The sequence below is a fragment of the Mauremys mutica genome, chromosome 1, assembly GCF_020497125.1.
Source record: "Mauremys mutica isolate MM-2020 ecotype Southern chromosome 1, ASM2049712v1, whole genome shotgun sequence".
In the NCBI taxonomy this organism is placed as follows: Eukaryota; Metazoa; Chordata; order Testudines; family Geoemydidae; genus Mauremys; species Mauremys mutica.
Window position 1 is genome coordinate 17955038 of NC_059072.1, and position 24691 is coordinate 17979728.

At 43.1% G+C, this 24691-nt stretch overlaps 1 protein-coding gene across 2 annotated transcripts in view; it reads right to left on the minus strand.

Annotated features, from left to right (window-relative positions):
* GRM3 (glutamate metabotropic receptor 3) overlaps positions 1-24234 on the minus strand; it is a 64167-nt gene extending 39933 nt beyond the window's left edge. The window contains exons 1-2 of one of the 2 annotated variants that reach the window (XM_045007032.1): positions 23746-24234; positions 4888-5743 (exon numbers count right to left, since the gene is read on the minus strand). In XM_045007032.1, coding sequence (XP_044862967.1) covers positions 4888-5743; positions 23746-24213 — 1324 coding nt within the window. In that variant the 5' untranslated portion in view covers positions 24214-24234. The remainder of the gene's footprint in view (positions 1-4887; positions 5744-23745) is intronic. The other variant, XM_045007039.1, reaches the window with a different exon arrangement.
* Between the last annotated feature and the right edge of the window lie 457 nt (positions 24235-24691).

Sequence of the window (24691 nt, forward strand, 5' to 3'; positions counted from 1 at the left end):
ACAAGACAGTCAAAAGGCACCTTAAATACCAGCTCTTGAACTCTTGAGGCTAAGGAAATATGTCTTGGACCACAGGATTCTGAATAAATTGCAGAGTGGGGGTTGTAAAACGTTGTTCTCAGAAATGAGCATAAATCCTGTGGGCTGAAGAGTATGAGAGAAGGGAAGTAACTGAGTGAGCTCTCTGTTGGCAGCCGATGGGCAATACTGAACACTAAGTATTATACTTCTGTTTTCGGGGGGGATTATGGGGATTTTAAAGATCAGAAGTGGAGTCAGTCTTTGCCTTTATGGGACCCCAGCCAACAACTAAGGAGCGGGTAAGGGTGTGTGAATCTATTTATATGAACTGGGCTTTGAGTTCTCTGATCCAACTACTTGCGGTGAGCATCTGGATATAAATTACTCTTCCCTCCATTCACACTGATGGACCCGTGACATGAGAGATTGAGTTATCTCTTCCCTCTGCTCATGCTGCTGAAAAAGGTTAATGTGCAGTGATATTTAAGGCCCAAAGGGATCATCTAGTCTGACCTTCTGCATAACACAGGCCATACATCTTCCCTGTATTAATTCCTGCTTCATGTCCAACAATTGCGCTTGAACTACAGCAGATCAGAAAAACAGCCCATTTTGTTTTAAAAATTGCTAGTGAGGGAGAATCCACCATAACCCTTGTTAAACTGTCCAGTATTTAATTACTCTCACTGTTAAAACTTTGCTCTTTATTTCTAGTCTGCATTTGAGTAGCTTCAGCATCCAGCCATTGGATAGTCTTATATCTTTGTCTGCTGAAAGATTTCTTTCAGAGTAACAGCTGTGTTAGTCTGTATCTGCAAAAAGAACAGGAGTACTTGTGGCACCTTAGAGACTAACAAATTTATTTTTGCATAAGCTTCCACAGGCTACAGACCACTTCATCAGATGCATAGAATGGAACATATAGTAAGGATATCTATATATATCTATATATATCTATATCTATATCTATATCTATAGATATATATACAGAACATGAAAAGGTTGAAGTAGCCATACCAACTCTAAGAGGCTAATTAATTAAGATGAGCTATTATCAGCAGGAGAAAAAAAAACTTTTGTCGTGACAATCAAGATGGCCCATTTCAGAGAGCTGACAAGAGGTGTGAGGATATGGGGAAATAGATTCACTCTGTAATGACTCAGCCATTCCCAGTCTCTATTCAAGCCTAAGTTAATGGTATCTAGTTTGCATATTAATTCAAGTTCAGCAGTTTCTTGTTGGAGTCGGTTTTTGAAGCTTTTCTGTTGTAAAATTGCCACCTTTAAGTCTGTTACTGAGTGACCAGAGAGGTTGAAATGTTCTACTGGTTTTTGAATGTTATGATTCCTGATGTCAGATTTGTGTCCATTTATTCTTTTGCGTAGAGACTGTCCAGTTTGGCCAATGTACCAATGTACATGGAATCATAACATTCAAAAAACAGTAGAACACTTCAACCTCTCTGGTCACTCAGTAACAGCCTTAAAGTCACACAAGACCCTCTGAGGTAGGCAAATGTGTTATTTTAATTTTACAGATGGATAAGCAGAACCTCAGAAATGATATACAAGTCAGTGACAGAGCTAGGACTAGAATGTAGGTCTAACCATTATACCATATACTAATTCCCCCATGCTCTGTTTTATCTTACGTATTCCTGTTATGCCTTTATTGTTATGCTATGGTCACAGGGTTTGAATTGCATCTACATACACTGGTGATATAAGTTACATATAGTCAAACTGGTGTTAGCTGGCATATATGAAGATGCAACTTACAAATTTATAAAAACTGGAAGTGTGTAATAAGGATCAATATTTGGGTCTTTACAGGGTGACAAAACATGAATACCGGCTGCCTACTTCTATGCCTGCAAGGCTTGTCCATCTGTACCACAGGCTTTCAGCACAGATGGTGAGGCAGTGTTCTCCCTAACAACGCTAAAGTGTTCAATAACTATTTGTGTGTGTATTTCTGAATATGATTTTCGTCCTTGTTACATTTCTTTCCTGATTTTTTTGGAGCCGGGGGGGGGCTCCAGGCACCAGCACGCCAAGCGCATGCTTGGGGTGGCAAGCCACGGGGGGCACTCTGCCGGTCGCCGCGAGGGTGGCAGGCAGGTTGCCTTCGGCGGCATGCCTGTGGAGGGTCCGCTGGTCCCGTGGCTTCAGTGGACCTCCCGCAGGCGTGCTGCCGAATCCGCGGAACCGGGGACCTCCCGCTGGCAAGCCGCCGAGGGCAGCCTGCCTGCCGTGCTTGGGGCGGCAAAATACCTAGAGCCGCCCCTGTTTGGAGAGTAATGAACTATTAACAAGGCTAAGGAAATGTCAGCATTCAGACTCTGACTTGGCACTAGTATAAGTGCTGTGTAAGTAAGTTCCACACCATCCTCCATCCCCATTGGGATGCATTTTTGGATGTGTCCTTTGGTACCATTTTGTGTTGCAAACAATGGAATCCCAAATGCTGCTGCAATTGATCTGCCCTTGAAATTCCCAGAATACGTGTGGTCTATACATGGAATGGATGCAGGTAGAATTTACATAGCCTGTGACAAGATGAAGCAGCAAGCATCTGATAGATCTAAAGGGCAGCAGTGTTAGTGACATTTGCAAGTGGGTAGTCAAAAATGCCAGGTAATTGTATTCTGAAAGATTTCTAGTATCTGGTAGAGATTGTATTAATGTCACACCCAGAGCCTAACAGCAACTAGTAAAGATCATGGGTGAAATCCTGACCCCATTGAAATCAATAGCAAAACTCCCCTTGACTTCAATGGCCTAGCAGTTCACCCATCCCAGCTTATAACTGAGAACTGACTCCAAAATAATAATAATTAATCAGATCATACAGCTGGTGTAGCTCATTGTTTTTGATAATACCAGTGAGAGATCTCTGCAATAGAGCTGGTAGGAAATCTTTTGACAAAATGTTTTTTTCATCTGAAAATGCCAGTTCACTGAAACTGAATGGCAAAGGCTTGATTTCAATGAATTTCCTGTTGTGAGCAATTTTTGAAAAAAAGAGTTGCAACATTGTCAAAACATCCTGTTTTTATATTTTCAAAATGAAATGTTTTGTTTAAAAATTTAATTTATAGTATAAAAAAATCAAAAATTTTTTGATTAGCCTGAACCAATTTTTTTTTTATTTTCAGTTAGCAAAAATGTCTAAGATTTCAACTTTTTGTCCCAATTCAGGATGTGAAAATTTTTCAAAAACTCGAAAATATTTGCAGGATGGGAAAACTGTTTCCCATCTCACTTTAATTTGTGATCTAGAATTTGATTGGGTAGCAGTTTATTAGTCTGTGATGTTAGACTCTATTAGTAGTATGTGAATTTAATTTCATAAAAGTAACTAGAGTTTAACATAAATGCTTGCTAATAATCTAAAGATTATGAATTCTGCATTCTCACTGGTGAGCTGTTACTTATCTGAGTCATCTGACTGGATAGTGGAACTAGTTAGATGAGTAACTGCACTTTATTGGGAGTAAGGGCTTCAAAATCTGGCTTAATTAACAAAATAAATAGAAAACATTCTGCTCATGTTAAAAGGGGGAAGATTTGTATTTTCCCCTTTCCATTAGATTTAAAACCTAAAAAGATATAACCACCATGCTATTTCCCGCTACACATAAAATAATAAATAAATAAAATGTAATCACAATGCATCCGGATTCTGTGCATATATTATCTATGTGCTTGTGTGCATGGTATGTACTGATGTGTTCAGGAGGGGATGAAATAACACGTGCAACTATCTAGTGGATGGCCCAATCCATTGTATGCAGGGCCACCCAGAGGATTCAGGGGGCCTGGGGCAAAGCAATTTTGGGGTCCCCTTCCATAAAAAAAAGTTGCAATACTATAGAATGCTGTATTCTCATGGGGGCCCCTGCAGGGCCCGGGGCCTGGGGCAAATTGCCCCACTTGCCCCCACCCCCTCTAGACAGCCCTGATTGTATGAACACTTTTAGGAACAGATTTTTGAAAGTGCTCATCTCCCAGCTACCCCCATTGAGAACACTTCTCATTCTCAATGAGAAATGCTGGTTTCTGCCGAACTCTTTTGAAAAACTGCTTCCAGCTGTGGATGTTGAGCACTTTTGAAAATCTGGCCCATGAGGCCTGAGCCAAAACCCAAGAAAAGCCCCAAACCTTGATGAGGTTCAAATCCCAATCTCAAATTTGCAGGTGAAGCCCATTTTTATGAAGCTCTCACCAGTGCTGCCTGACTCCTGGGGCCAAGTGTATTGTATCACACATGTATTGTATCACACATGCAATTCACACAAATGTGAGTGTGATATATGTGCCTAGGGAGGGTGATAGACATATAAACCCAAGGAATTATAACATTGTATTTTCTATTTGTTTGCCCTATGGAACTACTTTGTCCTGTTATGGTGATACATTAATAAAAGACTAAACAGTGCCAGTGACAATGCTGAGGCAGGTAGTGAGCTACATTGTGAGCACAGCTAGTCCCCATGAAAACATGCGTGTATCGTTATCACATTATCCACCTTCTGCCACCTCCATATGTTAATTTCAACCAGTTTTTTGCATTTTGTAGGCAATTTAAATGGCATGATCTGTAGACCCCGGCTTCAGGGAAGTCCTTAATGTGCATAGTCAATAGGACTTCTCAGTTGCTCAGTGTTATGTCTGTATGTAAGTATCTTACTGCAGTGGGGACTAATGTAAAAAGTGTCTCTTACTCTAGCACCTACCACAAAGGGGCCCTGATCCCTATCATATAAGTGATAAATAATATAAGAATAATAAAGGTATTTAACTTTTCCAATCACATTAGCAAACATCACGCACTGCATGCCACAAACAAAAGCTTTCTTTTACCTGTGAAGTTAACTTTCAGTAGATAATCTTTATACAGCTTCTTGCCATCCAGAAGTTTCATGGCATCACAAAGTTTGGTGGTGTTGGGGCACAGTGTCCGTTGCATTTTGTGCAAGGCGTGGGCCATCGCGTACACAGCATTCACCACAAACATGATCTTGGATTCCTGCTCGTAATTGGAACTGTTGATATTTAAGTGTTTGTCGCAAGCTTTTCTGTGCGGCATTCTGTTCTGGAGACTGCACTGGAATTTTTGCTCCCAGAAGTCCCTGAACCAGGGATTGCGATGGTTATTATAAGGATTGAGGCTTTGGAAGTACCTGTCAAACTCTTTAACTGGGTGGGAAGCAAGTTCCAGGGTTATTGCTCCATAAGCTACATGCTCGTTGCCCTTGACAACGCTTTCCTGGGCCCCCCAACCGTCACTGGCGACCCACGTAAAGGAAACATTGAATCGATTAGCGGCAGCAATGAGCTCCCGAGAGTCATCGCTTCGCATGAAGAGCACAACCACTCTTGCGTTGGGTTTCTGAAGCAGCTCTCTGATCACACTGTCATAGGACTTCCTGATGTTGGACCTGCCAACCTTCTCTGAGGTGGCAATACAGATGTTCCGGAGGCGAGCCTCCTGTTCAAAGGCTTCGATCCCTGTCTCTCCATAGTCTCCTTCTGAGGCAACCGTTGACACATAGGTCCAGTTGAAGAACCGTAAGATCTCAGCCATTGCTTTTGCTTGATAGAAGTCGGGGGGGACCGTCCTTGCGAAATAATCATAGCGGGACTTGTCACTCAGCTTGGCACTGGTGGAAGCGTAGCTGATCTGGGGGATCTGGAATAGCCTCAGCAAATTTGCAACCTGGAGGGAATAGGGAAAAGACACATTTTAATGGGTGGTAATTACGAATTTGAACCAAACATACCTATGAAGCGCCAAACAATGGCTGTTCTAGTGTGAGTTGCCCTGGAGGAGATGGGGTATCTAGCAGAGGCTACAGGTCCAACCCTGTCCCTATCTCTGATGGCATCAATGCACTGGAGGGAGCCTGAAGTCCTGCTTATTCCCATAATACAAGAACTAGGAGTCACCAAATGAAATTAATAGGCAGTAGGTTTAAAACAAATACAAGAAGTTCTTCTTCACGCAGTGCACAGTCAACTTGTGGAACTCCTTACCTGAGGAGGTTGTGAAGGCTAGGACTATAACAGCGTTTAAAAGAGAACTTGATAAATTCATGGTGGTTAACTCCATAAATGGCTATTAGCCAGGATGGGTAAGGAATGGTGTCCCTAGCCTCTGTTTGTCAGAGGGTGGAGATGGATGGCAGGAGAGAGATCACTTGATCATTACCTGTTAGGTTCACTCCCTCTGGTGCACCTGGCATTGGCCACTGTCGGTAACAGGATACTGGACTAGATGGACCTTTGGTCTGACCTGGTACGGCCGTTCTCATGTTCTTATGCTGCCCCATTCACTCAACCCAAGTCCTTCTGGAGGCATAATGGGCCGTATTCGCTGCTGCGAAAGGGCTGGCTCCACTGGCTTCAGTAGAGCTGTGCCCATATACACCAGCAGAGAATTCGACCCAGTGCCACCAGGACCACTGTTTGGTTGGAGCATATCCAATCTTGGCATTTATACTGGTGGGACTGGAGTGTCCTGTCCCGGCACAGTGTGATTCGGTTTTTCAAGGGCCTAATTAGGCATGTGACTGAATATCCCAGTATGCTCGGAGTGGCCTCCAAATGAATTTATACAAAGCCTCCTCCTCCAAAGAAACTCCTCAAGCCCCTCCTGTTTGGTGACACGCTCCAGCTGTGCTCTTTGTTCTGTACTGTTCTGGTCAGTGCTCCCCCCAGGGTGGTGACCTGTTATTTGTTCGGCATGGCTCTCCGACTATACAGTGCCATGTTCTCCTACAGTGCTATATAAATATTAAATAATTATAATAATCCCTAATTGCACTTGCTAGGAGACGTATGTTGTGCAGTGTACCGCTTTTTTACACACTGCCATTTCCCTTGCTACTGGGCAGTTATGACACGTAATGTGTTTCTATCAATCTATCCAGATCATACGGGTAGCTATGAGACAGTGTTGCTCTTGGGCTGTATCTGGAAGGAGACGAGGAAAGATATGTTCTTCCTTGTTGCCATTGTGATGGTACACTCCATATGTGTTATGAAAATATGCTTTGAACGTGAATATAATGTAACTGGAATCTGCTTTATGCAAAAGGTCTCTTGTAAAGTATCATTACAACGCTTATAATCTACAGAGTGTGTTCATCTTATTTGTATGCATGTATCATTCTTGTATCTGAAGCTAGAAATATGAAGTGTAACTCTGAGGTTGCATTGTAATTATGCAAAGTGTGGGCCATTAATGGTGGCTTAGAATCTTGATGGGTCCCATTGACTAGGACAATGGTTGTAATGGTTTATTTACCTGCAAGCCTTCCTGTGTACATGTAGGGCAGCCCAGGAAGAATGGAGGCTGGTGTCTCACAGGACATGTGACCATGTCACATGACACTGAAATCCATCTTAAATCTGGTACTTTTCCATTTAGAAGGAGGGGTAGGGACCCAGAGAGACAAAAGATTCCGGCCTTGTGCCAAAGCTATAAAAGGGGGTGGAACAGAACAAAGGAGGCTTCCAGTCATGAGAAAAACCCTAGTTTCCACCTAAGATGACTGCTGGAACTAACAAGGACTGTACCAGGGGAAAGGATTGTGCCCAGACTAGGAAGGAGTCTAGACTGTGAAAGAATCTTATTGGAACATCTCTGAGGGTGAGATTTTACCTGTAATCAGTTTCTTAATGTATTAGGCTTAGACTTGTGTGTTTTTGTTTTATTTTTTCTTGGTGACTTACTTTGTTCTGTCTGTTATTACTTGAAACCACTTCAATCCTACTTTTTATACTTAATAAAATCACTATTGTTTATTAATGAACCCCAGAGCAAGTGATTAATACCTGGGGGAGCAAACAGCTGTGCATACCTCTATCAGTGTTATAGAGGGCAGACAATTTATGAGTTTCCCCTGTATAAGCTTTATACAGAGTAAAATGGATTTATTTGGGGTTTGGATCCCATTGGGAGCTGGATATCTGGGTGCTGGAGATAGGTGATCTGCTGAGCATTTTTTGGTTAAAGCCTGCAGCTTTGGGGGCGTGGACCAGACCTGGGTCTGTGTTGCAGCAGGCTAGCATGTCTGGCTCAACAAGGCAGGGTTCTGGAGTCCCAAGGTGGCCTGGAAAATGGGCTCAGTGGTAATTTCAGCATGTCAGGTGACAGTCCCAAGGTGGTCTCTGTGACTGAACCCGTCACAGCCATGTCTTGCTGGTCATTTGCAGTAGGTCTCATGTGACTGAAAGGGAATAGAGCTGTTTCCACTGTGTGCTAGTAATCTGGAATAAACCAAATTTAAAGTTTCTAGTATAACCAGTCTTGGAATATGGCCCAATAAAAATGTTGAAAATTTTTCCTAAAGCCAATCATACCTATTAAATCTAAATAAAAAAATGGCATAACCAAGTCACTTCAGATTTTGACCCCAAATTGTCTTCGGACCACAGACCACACCTGAGAGATTTCAAGTGCAGTGGACTTTTGCGAAATTTAGAGTAAGGATATTTGTAACAAGAAGGATGGCTAGTGTTGTGGTTAAGGTTGTCCTCTGGAACTTTGTAGACTGAGGTTTAATTCATGTGCTACCACAGAGACGGCCTGTGTTTACTGTCTGGAGTAGATGCAGGGTGGCGTCTAGACGCGATATATCGATATATCGAACTCCGAACGCGCTCCCGTCGACTCCGGAACTCCACCACCGCAAATGGCGGTGGCGGAGTCGACGGGGGAGCCACGGACTTCGATCCCGCGCCGTGAGGATGGGTAAGTAGTTCGAACTAAGGTAGTTCGACTTCAGCTACGCTATTCGCGTAGCTGAAGTTGCGTACCTTAGTTCGACCCCCCCCCCCCCAGTGTAGACCAGGCCTAAGAGACAATAGCCTAGGATTGCATAAGAGCAGATGATTGGCCCAATTGGTTATCCATTATAAGAGGAGGCTCTGTGTCAGAGTGTGTGTGTGCATGCGCTTGGCTCATGAACAGTGGATCCCAGCTTTATGGGCTGGACAAGCACTGGAAGAAGTAATCATTGGGTAAGAAATATCTTATTAGACAGGAAAGTACCTTGCAATAAGTACAGGCTATAGATTGTGTTTTATGTTTTACATTTACCTGTAATCTTATGTTTTCAAAATCTTTTGTTTGAATTTTTATCTCAAGCTCCGTTAAATAAACCAGGAGATGCAGGGCCGGCTCCAGACCCCAGCGCGCCAAGTGTGCGCTTGGGGCGGCGTGCCGCAGGAGGGCGGCAGGTGGCTCCGGTGGACCTCCCGCAGGCGTGCCTGTGGAGGGTCCGCTGGTCCCGCGGCTTCGGTGGAGCATCCGCAGGCATGCCTGCGGGAGGTCCACCGGAGCCGCGGGACCGGCGACCGCCAGAGCGCCTCCCGTGGAGTGCCACCCTGCTTGGGGCGGTGCAATTCCTAGAGCCGCCCCTGAGGAGGTGGGATGCACTGGTTCCTCAGAGGCAGATGATCAGTGTACATTGTGGGTGTCCAGAAGACAGGGGATTGGGCACTTGAGTGTAACAAACCGGGTTGTGTCAATTGCTATCTTACATAGGAAAAGAGTGGGGCTTGTGGAGCTGGGAGCCTGTGTTGCCAGTAGCCAGTGGCTGGGAAGAGTTTTCCCTAGTGGAAACAGACAGGGCACCCTCCAGCTGAATGAAGGGGGTAGTAATTCATCCCATACTCCTCTGGTAACCCCAAAAGAATGTCACAATATGGATTTAGGAATCTAACTTTAGGTTTCAAAAAGCTGGCCTAGCTGTGTGCCCTTTCTATATATATACTCTGCTTGTTATGTGCAAATGGAAGTCTGTCATTCGTCAGTCTAATGACAACTGAGACCCCAGTTCCTTTCAGAGTCTTTGAGCCATTTCCATAAGTGCCTTGCATTGAACTGCACTTGTTTGGCAAAAATTGCCTGTTTTAAAGTCGTCGTTCCTATTCTTTCACTTTGAAACAGTGTGTGTTACACACCACAGTGCAGTGAAGGTGCTGGTAAGGGCTCCTTGTCTGTAATTCTCAAGCAAGTGAAAAACAAGAAAAAATAATCATTTAAAAAATGGTACTGCCAGGAATAGGCACTGCTATTCAACATATAATTTTGTTTTCCCACCCAATTTTCTTGTCATTCATTAGTCTAAATGCTGGAAGGTCTAGGTTTCAGGTTTGCAACACCTACGCTTTTCAGAAACCACAGATTCAAGTCTTCCTTTTACACTTTGAGCTAGATTTCCTGAGCACCAATGAAATCTGAACATATAATATTTTGTCTGTGTAACGCTGACAGACCGGGGACCTCTGGAGCTTAGTGCATGAGCCAAAAGCCAACTGGCTGTTAACTAAGGCTGTAGAGTGGACTCATTTTCTCTCTCTCTTTAAGTGGTCTTGGTGCCACTAGATGGGACAGAACACCACACCCAGGAGGTGTGTGGGTTACATACTTCCCCTAGCTGAGGCAGCGCATCCCGAGCTTCAGAGACTTCCCAGCTGAAATCCCAGACAAGCCCCCACTTGTAACGCCGACACACCCCGGTTATCAGCGGACAGAATCGAACCAGGAACCTCTGGAGCTTAGTGCATGAGCCTCTATCGCATGAGCTAAAAGTCAACCGGCTGTTAGCTAAGGCTGTAGCACAGACTCATTTTCTCTCTCTCTTTAAGTGGTCTCGGTCCCACTAGATAGGACAGAGCACCACATCCAGGAGATGTGTGGGTTACATCTGCCCTGTGCGGGCATTGAATATACCATGGCACTTTTGGTTAGAGATGGGGTTTGCTCTAATGTCTTCGGTCAATAGTGTTATTATATATAACTGCTTTACCATGTGTCAGGTCACATTCAATTAACATATGAGACATCTTGTTAGATAACAATATTTTGTTCTCCTTCCACTGAGAATCTCATAGCGCTTTATAAACCTTAATGAATTTAGCCTCACAACACTCCTGGAACAAAAGGTAGGTACTAGAAATTACATTTTACACAGGCAGGGTAAGTAACTCGTCCATGATCTCACAGTGAGCCACTGGCAGAGCCAAGGACCCAGGTTTTCTAAGAAAGAGGCACAGCTGCCACATACCTTCCAAGTAGCTCGTAAGCTGTTTTGTTTGCAGTGTTTGCAGGGGCAAATGTAGGTCAGAGTGTGGCCAGCAACACATTTATCTCTGTATGCAATGATAATGCCTTCAATTTTCATGTTTGGTCTTTTTATGCTATTTTTCTTAATCCAAATATATATATATATATATATATATATATATATATATATATAATATATATATATTATATATATATATATTTAAAAGTGCATAGGGGGTCATTTTAGGTAGGTAGATAATAGGGAAAATTGATTTGCAAAGGAGTGATATGCATGAGAGAGTTGAAGCAGATGTTCCCTACAACAAGGCTGCTTTTCCTTCAAAACATGTGTGAGTAAATGTAGTGCTCATGAGAGTGAGGGACTCAGTGACCTGGGTTTGTGTCAAGTCTCATCATGAGTAAAAAACTGGAGTAGGCTCTGTTCATATATCGTAGTTCTGAATTTCTTTCTTGTGCACTACTTGTGATCTGTCCTGAGAACACCAACTCCTGTCACACAGGCCATCAAGCTGTTCTAGGGTCACCACGGGCCAGACCAGATCTACAAATAGGGGAGTAGTAAAGGGAAAAAAAGAAGGAGGTTCAGAAGTTAGGGCCCTGATTTAGGAGACTTGGGTTCACTTCCCTACACCCCCCGTGGTTGCTTCTGGCAGCAGGTAGGCAATGAATGCCTCATGACTCAGCAAGGTACATGTGACCCAGGACTCCATGTTTGTGCCAGTAACTTTCCATGCACCTGGACTAAAGGGTATAAATTGTAGACTGTGACATCATTCTTTGCCTTCAATCCTGCTCCATTTCTCTGGACTATGATTTTCCAACAAGAGGGAAGCTTTCAACAAAGGACTGATGACCCTCAATCTTTTTGGGTGATCCAGAGAGACTTATTGCAAGCAAGCAGAATAACCATGACTGCAGTTATCCTGACCTAGAGACTCCGAAATCAATTGTAATGTATATGATTCCTTTAATCATTTAATAAGTCTCTCCTTTTCTTTTTTTTTTAAATAAATGTTTAGTTGGTTTACTTAAGATAGGCTGCATTGTGGTATTTGGTGAGATTCTGAAAGTATGTGTTGACTTTGGGATTGGAAGAACCTAACGTGCGGTGAATTTTGATTTTTAATAACCTTTCATCACTAAGTCCAGCTGTCTGGTGGTAACCAGTGGCTGGAGTGCCTCGGGGTCTGTTGTGAGCTCTCTGTGAAATAGTGCAGTGATACAAGAGCTCACTTTTGTTACTGGCTTGGTGAAAACTTAGGAGAGAATGTACCACCCGTTTAGGGTATGTGCCCTATATTTTGGCAGTCTGGCCTGAGACTGGCGCTCTTCGCTATGTCACATACCAGGCAGCATGACACTAGGCTACCACTGGAAGGGTTAATTTAATTTCCACGTGTGTAGACATACCCGTGCCAGGTTTGATCAAACCAGTGCGCTAAAGGTAGAAGTGTAGCCACTGTGGCACAAGTAGTGAGAGAAGCTAGCCACCTGAGTATGGACCCAGCGTTTCCGATGGGATCTTATTCAAGGATGCTGTAGCTACAGTTCAAGGTCGATCAGCATTAGTGTGGGAATGTCTGCTCAGGCTGGAAAACACATGCAGGCATATCTGCAGTGCAGTCTGAGGCTGTGCCTCAGTTTCCCATCAGTAACATAGGGAAAATAGTACTTCACAGGTGTGTACACTAAAGACTGTGAGACACTCAGATCCACAGCAATGGGGGCTCTGTAAGTACCTAAGATAGAAAGCAGCAAAAAGTCCTGTGGCACCTTATAGACTAACAGATGTTTTGGAGCATGAGCTTTCATCGGTGAATACCCACTTCGTCGGATCCAATGAAGTGGGTATTCACCCATGAAAGCTCATGCTCCAATACGTCTGTTAGTCTATAAGGTGCCACAGGACTCTTTGCTGCTTTAACAGATTCAGACTAACATGGCTACCCCTCTGATACTAAGATAGAAAGGTGGCTTAGGGTTATCTTCTCTCATACGTTTGGGTCCTGCACTGCGCACAGCTCACCTGGACTAGAGGATCTCATCCTGAGAGGATAACTACAATGCACGAGTGTTGCTGTTCCAATTTAACCATTGAGCTATAACTTCAGTATCAAACACAGAGACAGAAGCTAAGTTACTTAGGAGTCCCAGCCCACCCATCCTCATGTACAGCGTATGAACCACTCAGAGGAATGAAGGAGCAATCAGCTGTAACTAAATCTCTATAACGTTCTTTAAGTTGCTTATTGTTTTGCATTAATGTATGCCATCTAACAACATTCCTGCCAAAAGGGAAAAATTAAGAAAAAGCAACCCCACAAACAAAGAAAAATGCCTTTATTTAGCGTTTTCTTCTGCCAGAAGTCTTAGAAATTAAGCTGTAAACATCTAGCTACATATTCACTTGTGGCCATTTGTTAGGATATAAAGCGTAAGGGCCTTTTCTTACTGTGACAGTCTGAGGCCCTGTCCTTTGGCTAAGCCTTTGGCTAAGCGGCAGAGGCAGCCATAAGCTGGGAAGCGTAGGGTCACATCCTCACATTCCAAACTAGTCACATTGAAATAAGGCAATCTGGGCCTGTTAGAAAGGTGATCCAATCTATCACCTCCAGAAAAGGGAAGAGCCTAAAAAATGTAAAAGAAAACTCAGTTTGATAGCATCCTGTCTGGCAAGAACTCACTTATCAATAGCTGGGATGTAAAATCCTCATTTCTGTATTGTTCTATCACTGTAGTCTCCACTTCCCTATTTATCCACGAAAGCTTATGCTTGAATATATCTGTTAATCTATAAGATGCCACAGGACTCTATTGCTTTTTACAGATCCAGACTAACATGGCTACCCCGCTGACACTTCCCTATTGTTTGTCTGTATAATCTCTGTCTGGTTCTGTGATTGTTTCTGTCTGCTATATAATAATTAATTTTGCTGGGTGTAAATCAGTTAAGGTGGTGGGATATAATTGGTTAAATAATTATGTTACAATCAGGGGCGGCTCTAGACATTTCACCGCCCCAAGCACGGCGGCATGCCGCGGGGGGCGCTCTGCCGGTCTCCGGTCCCGCCGCGGGACCAGTGGACCCTCCGCAGGCATGCCGCTGAAGCGTCCCTGCCTGCTGCCCTCCCGGCGACCGGCAGAGCGCCACCAGCGGCATGCCGCCCCAAGCATGCGCTTGGCGTGCTGGGGCCTGGAGCCTCCCCTGGTTACAATGTGTCAGGATTGGTTAATTAAATTTAGGTAAAACGATTGGTTAAGGTATAGCTAAGCAGAACTGAAGTTTTACTATATAGTCTGCAGTCAATCAGGAAGTAAGGGGGGAATGGGAACAGGGAATGGGGGTGGGGGAATTGGAATCATGTTTTGCTAAGGGGTGGCGGTGGGGAATGGGAACAGGGACACAGGCAAGGCTCTGTGGTGTCAGAGCTGGGAAGGGGGACACTGAGGAAGGAAACTGGAATCAGGCTTGCTGGAAGTTCACCCCAATAAACATCAAATTGTTTGCACCTTTGAACTTCGGGTATGGTTGCTCTCTGTTCATGCGAGAAGGACCAGGGAAGTAAGCGGATGAAGGAATAAGCCCTCTCATACCATTATAGTCCTCTAGATAGGCAATGTCTTAAACTGCATCATGACATCACCTAGGAAATGTACACCAGGAATCAAGGGTCCCTTCAGAAAAAAACAGCCTGATTTTGATCTCATTTGTCCCTTGTTTACACAATTGTCTTCAATGGAGATAGAGGTGTACCTGGGAGATGAATCAGGCCCAGTTAACGTATTTGTATACAAATATCCCCAGTAATTAATACAATGAAATAAAAAGGAGGATGCAGGGAGAGAAAATATTTAATGGAGGAGCAGAACTGTCTCTAACCAGAATTTTTTTGTCCCTGTGATAACAGAGTGAGTCTTTGCATATGCAGCCTGCAGCCATTTAACCTCAGTCAGTGATGGTGTCAGCTCTTGTAAGCTGTCAGCACATCAATAAGAGACCCTTCAAGGAAGATGTTTGTGTGAGCAATTTAGTAGGGGAGTCAGCAGTCTGCCTATGCCTAATGTGCACCATGTCTGGAACATGATGCTCCTCTAGTTGTCAGCAGCAGGGACTGATTCTGGGACTTCTGGTTCTTAAAGCATGAGGCTCTCCTGCATGAGCTAAAAGAATTGCTTCTGTTAGTCAGGGGTGTATCAGGCTCATCAAATTCTGGGTGTGGCTCAGGCACCATTGCAGGGGGCCGGTGGGCCACACGGAGTATGTGTGAGTTGTGCCAGGGTAGCCCTACCTTGTTCAGATCAGGTTTGACAGAATTTAATATATATTCTTTTATCATTTCAACAGATAATATCAATGCTTATTTTAAGCATTTAAATTGTTTTTAATTGATTTAAATTTTCCCTGTTGTGGGAAATTATGGAGGAGGGTCAGAAACTGGGGCAGACCATCCACTAGTTATTCCATGACATTACACACTGAGATTCAGAAAGTTACGGGTTGATCACCATGAACACACAAACTGTCAACATCATCTGTCGCAATCTGCAAAGTAAATAGCCTTAAATCAAACTCTAATAATTTCTCATGCAGTATTTTTCTTACTGTGTGTATCTGTACATTTCGATTACTATTGATGGACATATTTTTTCCTTCAGTTTGTGTTTGTATGGTGAAATTGACCTTGATTGACATTTACCAATAAAAATCGAATCCTTCCAAGCCCATTCAAAGCGCGGGTCAAATCTTAACAGACTGTCTCTTGGCTACCTCTCCTCATTCATGGCACTGCAGATCACCTTGCCTCCCATTCATGACTGCATGCACCATCTCCATTCCCATTCACAATCATATAATTCCCCTGTGACAACTGCAGCAAATGCTTATATGGAAAAGCGCTGCTAGGAAATAATTTAGGCTGTGATTTGCAAAGGAGCCAAAGGGAGTTAGGCAAATCCACTGGGAGCTGGGTGTCCAACTCCCTTAGGCACCTTTGAAATCCGATCCTTTTTAGCTTTTAAAAAATATAATTTAGAAACAAGGAAGAGGAGCCAGCACCGTGTGTCTAGTCAGCTGTCTGTAGGCCACAGTTTGGGAAACTGATCTATGCATATTTAATGCTCCCATAATCATGATAGCTATGTACCAAAGCAGTAGCTTGGTGTTATGGGTACTGTGCTGTTTGTGGTATTCAAGGATTCCTCACTGCTTTTTTCTGTGTCTGGTTTCAACTGGCTGAGCATAATAACAATAGCTTCTTAGCGTCCTGCCTAAACTCTCTGTCTGGGAAGCTCAGCCCTTAAAGCTACAGTCCCCAGTATCACACTGTTGAAGGTACTGATTGTTGGATGATCCACAGAACTGAGATCATATGTGGTCATTAAAGCTTCCCGGTGCTTTTTTCTATGTTGTTAATTTCATTTTCACGGCTAAATTACAGTTTTGTAATACTTATCATCTATTCTAATTACATCCTGCCTATTTTCCAGTGGATAACAATAATCTTTATTTCCTGCCAGCCCCAACTGCTCACAGCAGCCATACCCATTGCTGATGTGGGCTGCCACAGTCTGCGTGAATCATAGAATCATAGAACTGGAAGGGACCTCGAGAGGTCATCTAGTCCAGTCCCCTGCACTCAAGGCAGGACCAAGTATTATCTAGACCACCCCAACAGGTGTTTGTCCAACTTGCTCTTGGGGGGAGGGATAGTTCAGTGGTTTGAGCATTGGCCTGCTAAACCTAGGGTTGTGAGTTCAATCCTTGAGGGGACCACTTAGGGATCTAAGGCAAAAATCAGTACTTAGTCCTGCTAGTAAAGGCAGGGGGCTGCACTTGATAACCTTTCAAGGTCCCTTCCAGTTCTAGGAGATGGATATATCTCCATTTCTTTATTTATTTAAAAATCCCCAATGATGAAGATTCCACAACATCCCTAGGCAATTTATTCCAGTGCTTAACCACTCAGAAGTTTTAACTAATATCCAACCTAAACCACCCCGCTGCAATTTAAGCCCATTGCTTCTTGTCCTGTCCTCAGAGTTTAAGAACAACTTTTTCCCCTCCTTCTTGTAATGACGTTTTATGTACTTGAAAACTGTTATCATGTCCCCTCTCAGTCTTCTCTTTTCCAGACTAAACAAACCCAATTTTTTCAATCTTCCCTCAGAAGTCATGTTTTCTAAACCTTTAATCATTTTTGTTGCTCTTCTCTGGACTTTCTCCAATTTGTTCATATCTTTCCTGAAATGTGGCACCCAGAACTGGACACTATACCCCAGTTGAGGCCTAATCAGTGTGGAGTAGAGTGGAAGAATTACTTCTCGTGTCTTTCTTACAACATTCCTGCTAATAGATCCCAGAATGATGTTCGCTTTTTTTGCAACAGTGTTACACTGTTGACTCACATTTAGCTTGTGATCCACTATGACTCAAAGATCCCTTTCTGCCGTACTCCTTCCTAGGCAGTCATTTCCCATTTTGTATGTGTGCAACTGATTGTTCCTTCCTACTTTTGCATTTGTCCGTATCGAATTTCATTCTATTTACTTCAGACCATTTCTCCAGTTTGTCCAGATCATTTTGAATTTTAATCCTATTCTCCAAAGCACTTGTAATGCCTTGAAAAGAACTGGACCCCAAAATGATCCCTGCAGGACCCCACTCGTTATGCCCTTCCAGCATGACTGTGAATCACTGATAACTACTCTCTGGGAATGATTTTCCAGCCAGTTATGCACCCATCTTATAGTAGCTCCATCTAGGTTGTATTTTCCTAGTTTGTTTATGAGACATTCATGCGAGATAGAATCAAAAGCCTTACTAAAGTCAAGATATACCACATCTACTGCTTTCTCCCATCTACAAGGCTTGTTACCTTGTCAGTGAAAGCTATCAGGTTAATTTGACATGATTTGTTCTTGACAACTCCATGCTGACTGTTATTTATCACCCTATTATCTAGGTGTTTGCAAATTGATTGTTTAATTATTTGCTCCATTATCTTTCCGGGAACAGAAGTTAAGCTTGTCTTTAATTCCCCAGGTTGTCCTTATTTCCCTTTTTATAGATGGGCACTATATTTGCCCTTTTCCAGTCTTCTGGAATGTCTCCTGTCTTTTCAAAAATAATTGCTAATGGCTCAGATATCTCCTCAGTCAGCTCCTTGAGTATTCTAGGATGCATTTCATCAGGCCCCGGTGATTTGAAGACATCTAACTTGTCTAAGTAATCTTTGACTTGTTCTTTCTCTATTTTAGATTCTGATCCTACCACATTTTCACTGCCATTCACTATGTTAGACGTCCAATTGCCACCAACCTTCTTGGTGAAAATTGAAACAAAGAAGTCATTAAGCACCTCTGCCATTTCCACAGTTTCTGTTACTGTCTTTCCCCCCTCATTGAGTAACGGGCCTATTCTGTCCTTAGTCTTCTCTTGCTCCTAATGTATTTGTAGAATGTTTTCTAGTTTTCTTTTATGTCCCTAGCCAGTTTGATCTCATTTTGTGCCCTTGGCTTTTCTAATTTTATCCCTACATACTTGTGTCATTTGCTTATAATCATCCTTTGTAATTTGACCAAGTTTCCACTTTTTGTAGGACTCTTTTTTGAGTTTTAGATAATTGAAGATCTCCTGGCTAAGCCAGGGTGGTCTCTTGCCAGACTTCCTATCCTTCCTATGCAGTGGGATAGTTTGCTCTTGTGCCCTTAATAATGTCTCTTTGAAAAACTGCCAACTGTTTTCAATTGTTTTTCCCCTTAGACTTGCTTTCCATGGGATTTTGCCTACCAACTCCCTGAGTTTGCTGAAGATTGCCTTCTTGAAATCCATTGTCTTTATTGTGCTGCTCTCCCTCCTATCATTTCTTAGAATCATGAACTCTACCATTTCATGATCACTTTCACCCAAGTTGCCTTCCACTTTCAAATTCTCAACCAGTTCCTCCCTATTTGTCAAAATCAAATCTAGAACAGCCTCCCCCCTTAGTAGCTTTCTCCACGTTCTGATATAAAAAAATTGTCTCTAATACATTCCAAGAACTTGTTGGATAATCTGTGCCCTCCTGTGTTATTTTCCCAACAGATGTCTGGGTAGCTGAAGTCCATGATCACTACCAAGTCCTGCGCTTTGGATGATTTTGTTAGTTGTTTAAAAAAAGCCTCATCCACCTCTTCTTCCTGGTTTGGTGGTCTGTAATAGACCCTTACCATGACTTCACCCTTGGTTTTTACTCCTTTTATCCTTATCCAGAGAATTTCAACAAGTCTGTCTCATATTTCTATCTCAATCTCAGTCCAAGTGTGTACATTTTTAATATATAAGGCAACACCTCCTCCCTTTTTTCCCTGCGTGTCCTTCCTGAGCAAGATATACCAATATTCCAGTCATGTGTATTATCCCACCAAGTCTCCGTGATGCCAACTATGTTATGGTTATGTTTATTTACTGGCATTTTGAGTTCTTCCTGCTTATTCCCCATACTTCTCGCATTAGTATACAGACATCTAAGATACTGATTTGATTGAGCTGCAGTCTCTGCGATACTGCCACCTTTAAAATGAGCTAGTGACCCAGCCAGGAGGTGATGAAAGCTCTGGTTTCTGGGTTCAGACCTCAGAGGAACCAATTGAGCTTCCTAGTGAAGGGAAAATAGAAGAAGCAATTTTTTTTGTCACTGATCCTTCTTTGTAAGTATTGAAAATCTGTAATTCATGCTGTTTTGATTGGTTACACAGGTCACATATTCTTTATGGTCTCAGATTGGATGGCTTAAGATTTTTTTGTTTGTGAAGGGGATAAGTTTTCAGGCCATACATCCCCTTTTCCCACTTTTGCTGGCAGACCTGCATGGTTGAAGAGATCTGTCAGTCAAGGAGAGAACACTGCCTTATCACCACAGTCTCTCTCTGAATTTCCCTCCCAGAATTGTAACAGTCATTTAGTCAGTAAGGGAAGACCCTATCCCCAAAGCCTGGTTGCTACATGTCGCAGTTGTACTGGGCCTAGCAAAAAGTTCTGCGCCTTGAGGTGAAGGCAGCATAGAGAGGCTGCTCTGACATTGTTCTGCCACTAAGGAAGAGCTTAATTCAGAAATAACTTTCATGGTTGTATCCCAGGAAATGTTATGGCTCTGCAGAGTGGAGGCATTTTCTGGCAGGATCGAGCTCTATATCATTGTGGAACTACCTACAGTCTGATGTGGAAATGCACAGCATATAGTTCACTTAAATTGATGTCTTTATACTCCTAAGAAAGAAACCTTGGTGGTAGGGTGAATGGAGCTCATTCCTACATTAAAGACACCAGGTCGGTCCAGTTTTCAAAAGTGGATGTGAATCTGGACATACAAATACAGTATCTGGACACATGAATCACCACTTTCATGTGTAAATTCCTGTAAGTGCTGACCTGAGTGTCTAAACGTGGGATTTGGACATGGTATTAAAGTGCCCACATATGGAGAATGGGCTCCCCTTTCCCCCCTCTCACTTAAAACGGAACTTAACATAGACTCTTCAATGATCACTACATTAAAAGTCTGTCCAAATATCCTGCTGTAGATTAGCTGAAACCAGGATGTCTGTCTCATTTAAACTAGAGCTAGAAACCAACCAAGCCCTGATGTGAACATCCCTGAACTTTGGAGAATCCATCTCCAAATCTGAATGAAACTCTGGGTCCGATCCCAAACCTTAAATCATGCAAATAGTCTTTACTTATGCAAGTAGTTCCATAGACTGCAATGGGATTGCTCACATGAGTAATGAAATATTAACCTCCTGGGTAAGGGTCTTTCCAGGATCAGGCTGTGTGTGGATTGGGCTCATTGCTAATTTATACACAGCATCTGAAGACTAATTATCCCAGTTTTCATTAATGATAATTAAGGCTGACCAAGAAATTAAGCATTTCACATTCTCTTGTAGTTTCTGCTCTCTGCGAAAAGTGCTTGTTGTGTACACTGGCTCTGGGGGACATATGCTTATTGCTGACTTACCAAAGAATTATCTTTCCGGTGTGGAAGGATAATGAAAGAAGCAGAAATTTGACAATGGGAGCACCGGGAAGTGATTGGGCAGACAGCTGTCCAGACAGAAATCTACAGGGGAGGAGGGGAGGTTCAGAAATACAACAGCAAATTCACAAGACACAAAAGACAGAAATGTTTTCCTGTCTGAAACAGATTCCATTGTGGCTTTTCTAGAGAAACTGTGGGGTGGATCTGTAGCTGCTTAATTCTTTGAGGTCAAATGTGGGTGCTTAAAGTCAGACACTGAAATCCATATTTAGAAACGTGGTGGGCCTGATTTTTGAAGTCTGAACGCCTCCGTTTCTAACTGAAGTCATGGGACCTCTGCATTCTCAGTTCCTCTGACATGCAGGCCCATCCGGTCATTAACATAGCCTGATTTTCAAAGGCACCGAGTGCCCACAACTCCCACAGAAGCCAACAGGAGCAGCACCTCTAAAGGTCAGGCCTCCTTAGCGAGATGTCTAAATATGGATTCAGGTATTTAACTTTAGGCCACTATGTTTGAAATTCTTGACGTCTGCACTCAAACTCCTTGAACTCTTGGCTTTTCCATTCCTACTGATGACAATGGGAGCGTCCCAGGAATCAAGAGGTGCTGCTGGGTGAATGGAAGCGACAGAGTATCAATTATTAGTAAGCTTACTAATCATCCACAACCAAAGCTAAGGGAGGCTGACACAGCTGTTAGCATAATCATTGCGATGCACACTCTTTCCCAGGTGCTTCAGAAGGCATCGGACCTAATCCTGCGCTTGCAGGTGCCAGAGGCTGGGGGCAAAGAGGTGGAATGATGCTTGCAGAGCAGTAGGTCCTAGGGCATTCCAGATAGCACACAGCAGGAGATGACTCAGGAATGCTGGCAGGAGATGCACATAAGGATGTGTTTACTGTTCCTTTAGGGCTAAACTGTGGAGGCCTGGTGTATTGGGCAGAGCCACCAACGGTGCGATCCAGGACTCAGGGGTCACAATCTGCTTCCTGGTTTCTCCCCTGCTCTGGTGGGGACGAACATGCCCCGCACCAACCCTTTATGTGGCACAGAATACACCCCCCTGGCATGGCTGTCTGGTACATTGTGGGGCAGAGTCAAAGCTCAACCCACACTTTATGTGGGAGAGGGTAGCAGCTTTCCAGAGGCTGCTCCTCACCCCATAACTCCCCTGCATGTGCATGCCAAACAGGCCACTGTCTGCGCCATAAAGAGGAGGCTGTATTCTCACTTAGTGGCTATTCTAAACTCTATGATGTTAACATAGGGACCTGGCTGTCCTCTCAAGCCAGTGGAGCCTTGGTGTGCTGTCTAGGGTGACAGTCAGTCCCTTAGTTTAGGGGGGGAGGGATAGCTCAGTGGTTTGAGCATTGGCCTGCTAAACCCAGGATTGTGAGAACAATCCTTGAGAGGGCCACTTAGGGATCTGGGGCAAAAATTGGTCCTGCTAGTGAAGGCAGGGGGCTGGACTTGATGACCTTTCAAGGTCCCTTCCAGTTCTAGGAGATTGGTATATCTCCAATTATTACCTTATATTACCTTTTTTAGTTGAAGTTAGCACTAGCTGAAATCCTGTCTGTTTCCGCAAGGGACAGATGAAGCTCCCTATGACTTCTTTCTCTGCTAGTAGCACGGGGCAGGATTTTGTCCTGTTTGATACTGATATAATACAGTGTGCAGCACCTTACTGGCAAGTTGTCCCATCTGTTTAGCTGGGACTGTTCGAGGAGTAAGACAGTGCTCATTTGTGAATAAGGAGGGTATATTTTGGTTCAGCAGAAAAGAACTGAAAATAGATCAGCCTCCGCCAAAGATGCAAGAGGATTTTTATAGTGATGGGTATTGCATTCCAAGGCAAGAGATGAACATTTTAGAAGATGCTTGGAAGTCTCAGCACCCTTATCCTATGGCAAAGCTACTGTAGACATGCTAGATAGGTAGAGGAACAGGCAGAATCTCTGTAAAAAAATGGAAGAAAAGATTTGTTCTTTGCATTCACCTGATGTACAAAACAAAAGGTCAGGGTTTCTTCTCTAATTCAGCTAAAACCTAATCAGCTGTACTCAGACTTCTCATAGCTTAGCTTTATAGGCACCTCTTCAGACACCTTCTCCTTTCATACACAGCAGAGATTTGAACACATTCTTGTCATGAACAACACAAATAAATAAGGAAGGGACAGAAAATTTAGAACCCATTAAAATTGTGGCTTCTAGATATAAGATCTCATCCAATGAGCATTAAAGACAGTGGAAAAACTTCTGTTGGCTTAAGTGGTATGAATTGAAATTTAAAAAAAATCATGATATTCAAAAAAGTTCCGGTAAAGTCAAAGCTTACAATATATTATCTAATTTTTTCAAAATCACAAATCCCCACAGGTTCTACCATCGCTAAAGGAAATGCCCAGCCTATCCATATTTAAGCTATAGCAGATTTTTAAAAACATCACTTTGGTTTAGATTCATCCTTGGTGTAAATTCATTGGTTCTAGGAACAAATGTGACCCATGATCTGTACCATATTTAGTAGGTTTTTCTTTCAGGGAAGCTCAAGATGAATAGTTCTCTCTGGAGGGTGTAAGTTTTGAAATGTCTTACCTGTATGGAGACACTGCTATAAGAACCACCTATGACACCTGCAATGAGTAATGGAATGTTTTCTTGAATGGCGTAAGATCCATCGGGGCACATATACTCCGCTTCGTCCACTTTCGTCAAAGATGCCCTGACAAACTCCAGAGACTGTTCTAAAGCGTATGTATCCCTTGAACATGTGTCCAAAATATGAACTCCAAGCTTAATTCCTGGGAGCAAGTAATTGTCTCTGTTGATTTCATCAATGGCAAACAACATAGCCTCCAAGCGCTGGATGCCTCGGTCTTCATTGATTCTCCCACATTCTTCCGTCCCGGTGCCTTTTTCATTAATAGGGAATAAACCACCTAAGACTAAGTCTCCTTCGATCTTAATTTCCTTTCTTAAAAAGTTATGGTCACTTAGGGAAAGGAAAACTCCTTTGGAGAGCAAAGCAAGGGCAAGCACCTGCAGCCTGGTGAACATCTTCATTGGTCCTGTTTTGGCAGCTTTAAGAAGCGTGGGCAGAAGTAGACATGCCCCTTAGTCCTCTTGACCCATTGCCAAATGTGAAGTGCTGTCCCACAAGCAAGGGAAGAACAAGCCACCAAGACTTTCCATCAAGCCCCTAAATAGACAAAAGGAATTAGAAAAGGCAAAAGGAGACATCAGTTATTATGTTCTTTTCATCAATAAAACATTCAGAGCGGTGTGAAAAGGACATGGGTTGGGAAAATAGAAAGCTCTGGCGATGAGAAATAAGATTGGTTTACATGTGCATTGTGCCTTTCATCCCAAAGGGTCCATAATTGCTTCACAAGCTGAACAAATTTTACACAGCAACTACGCACAAAGTTCCACAGAAACACAACCAACTCTGGGGTGAAACGAGCCAAATGTGTAATGTTGCTGAGTGCTGTTAAGCAACAAGTTAGGACAGGAGATGAAGAATAAATACAGCAGATTCCCC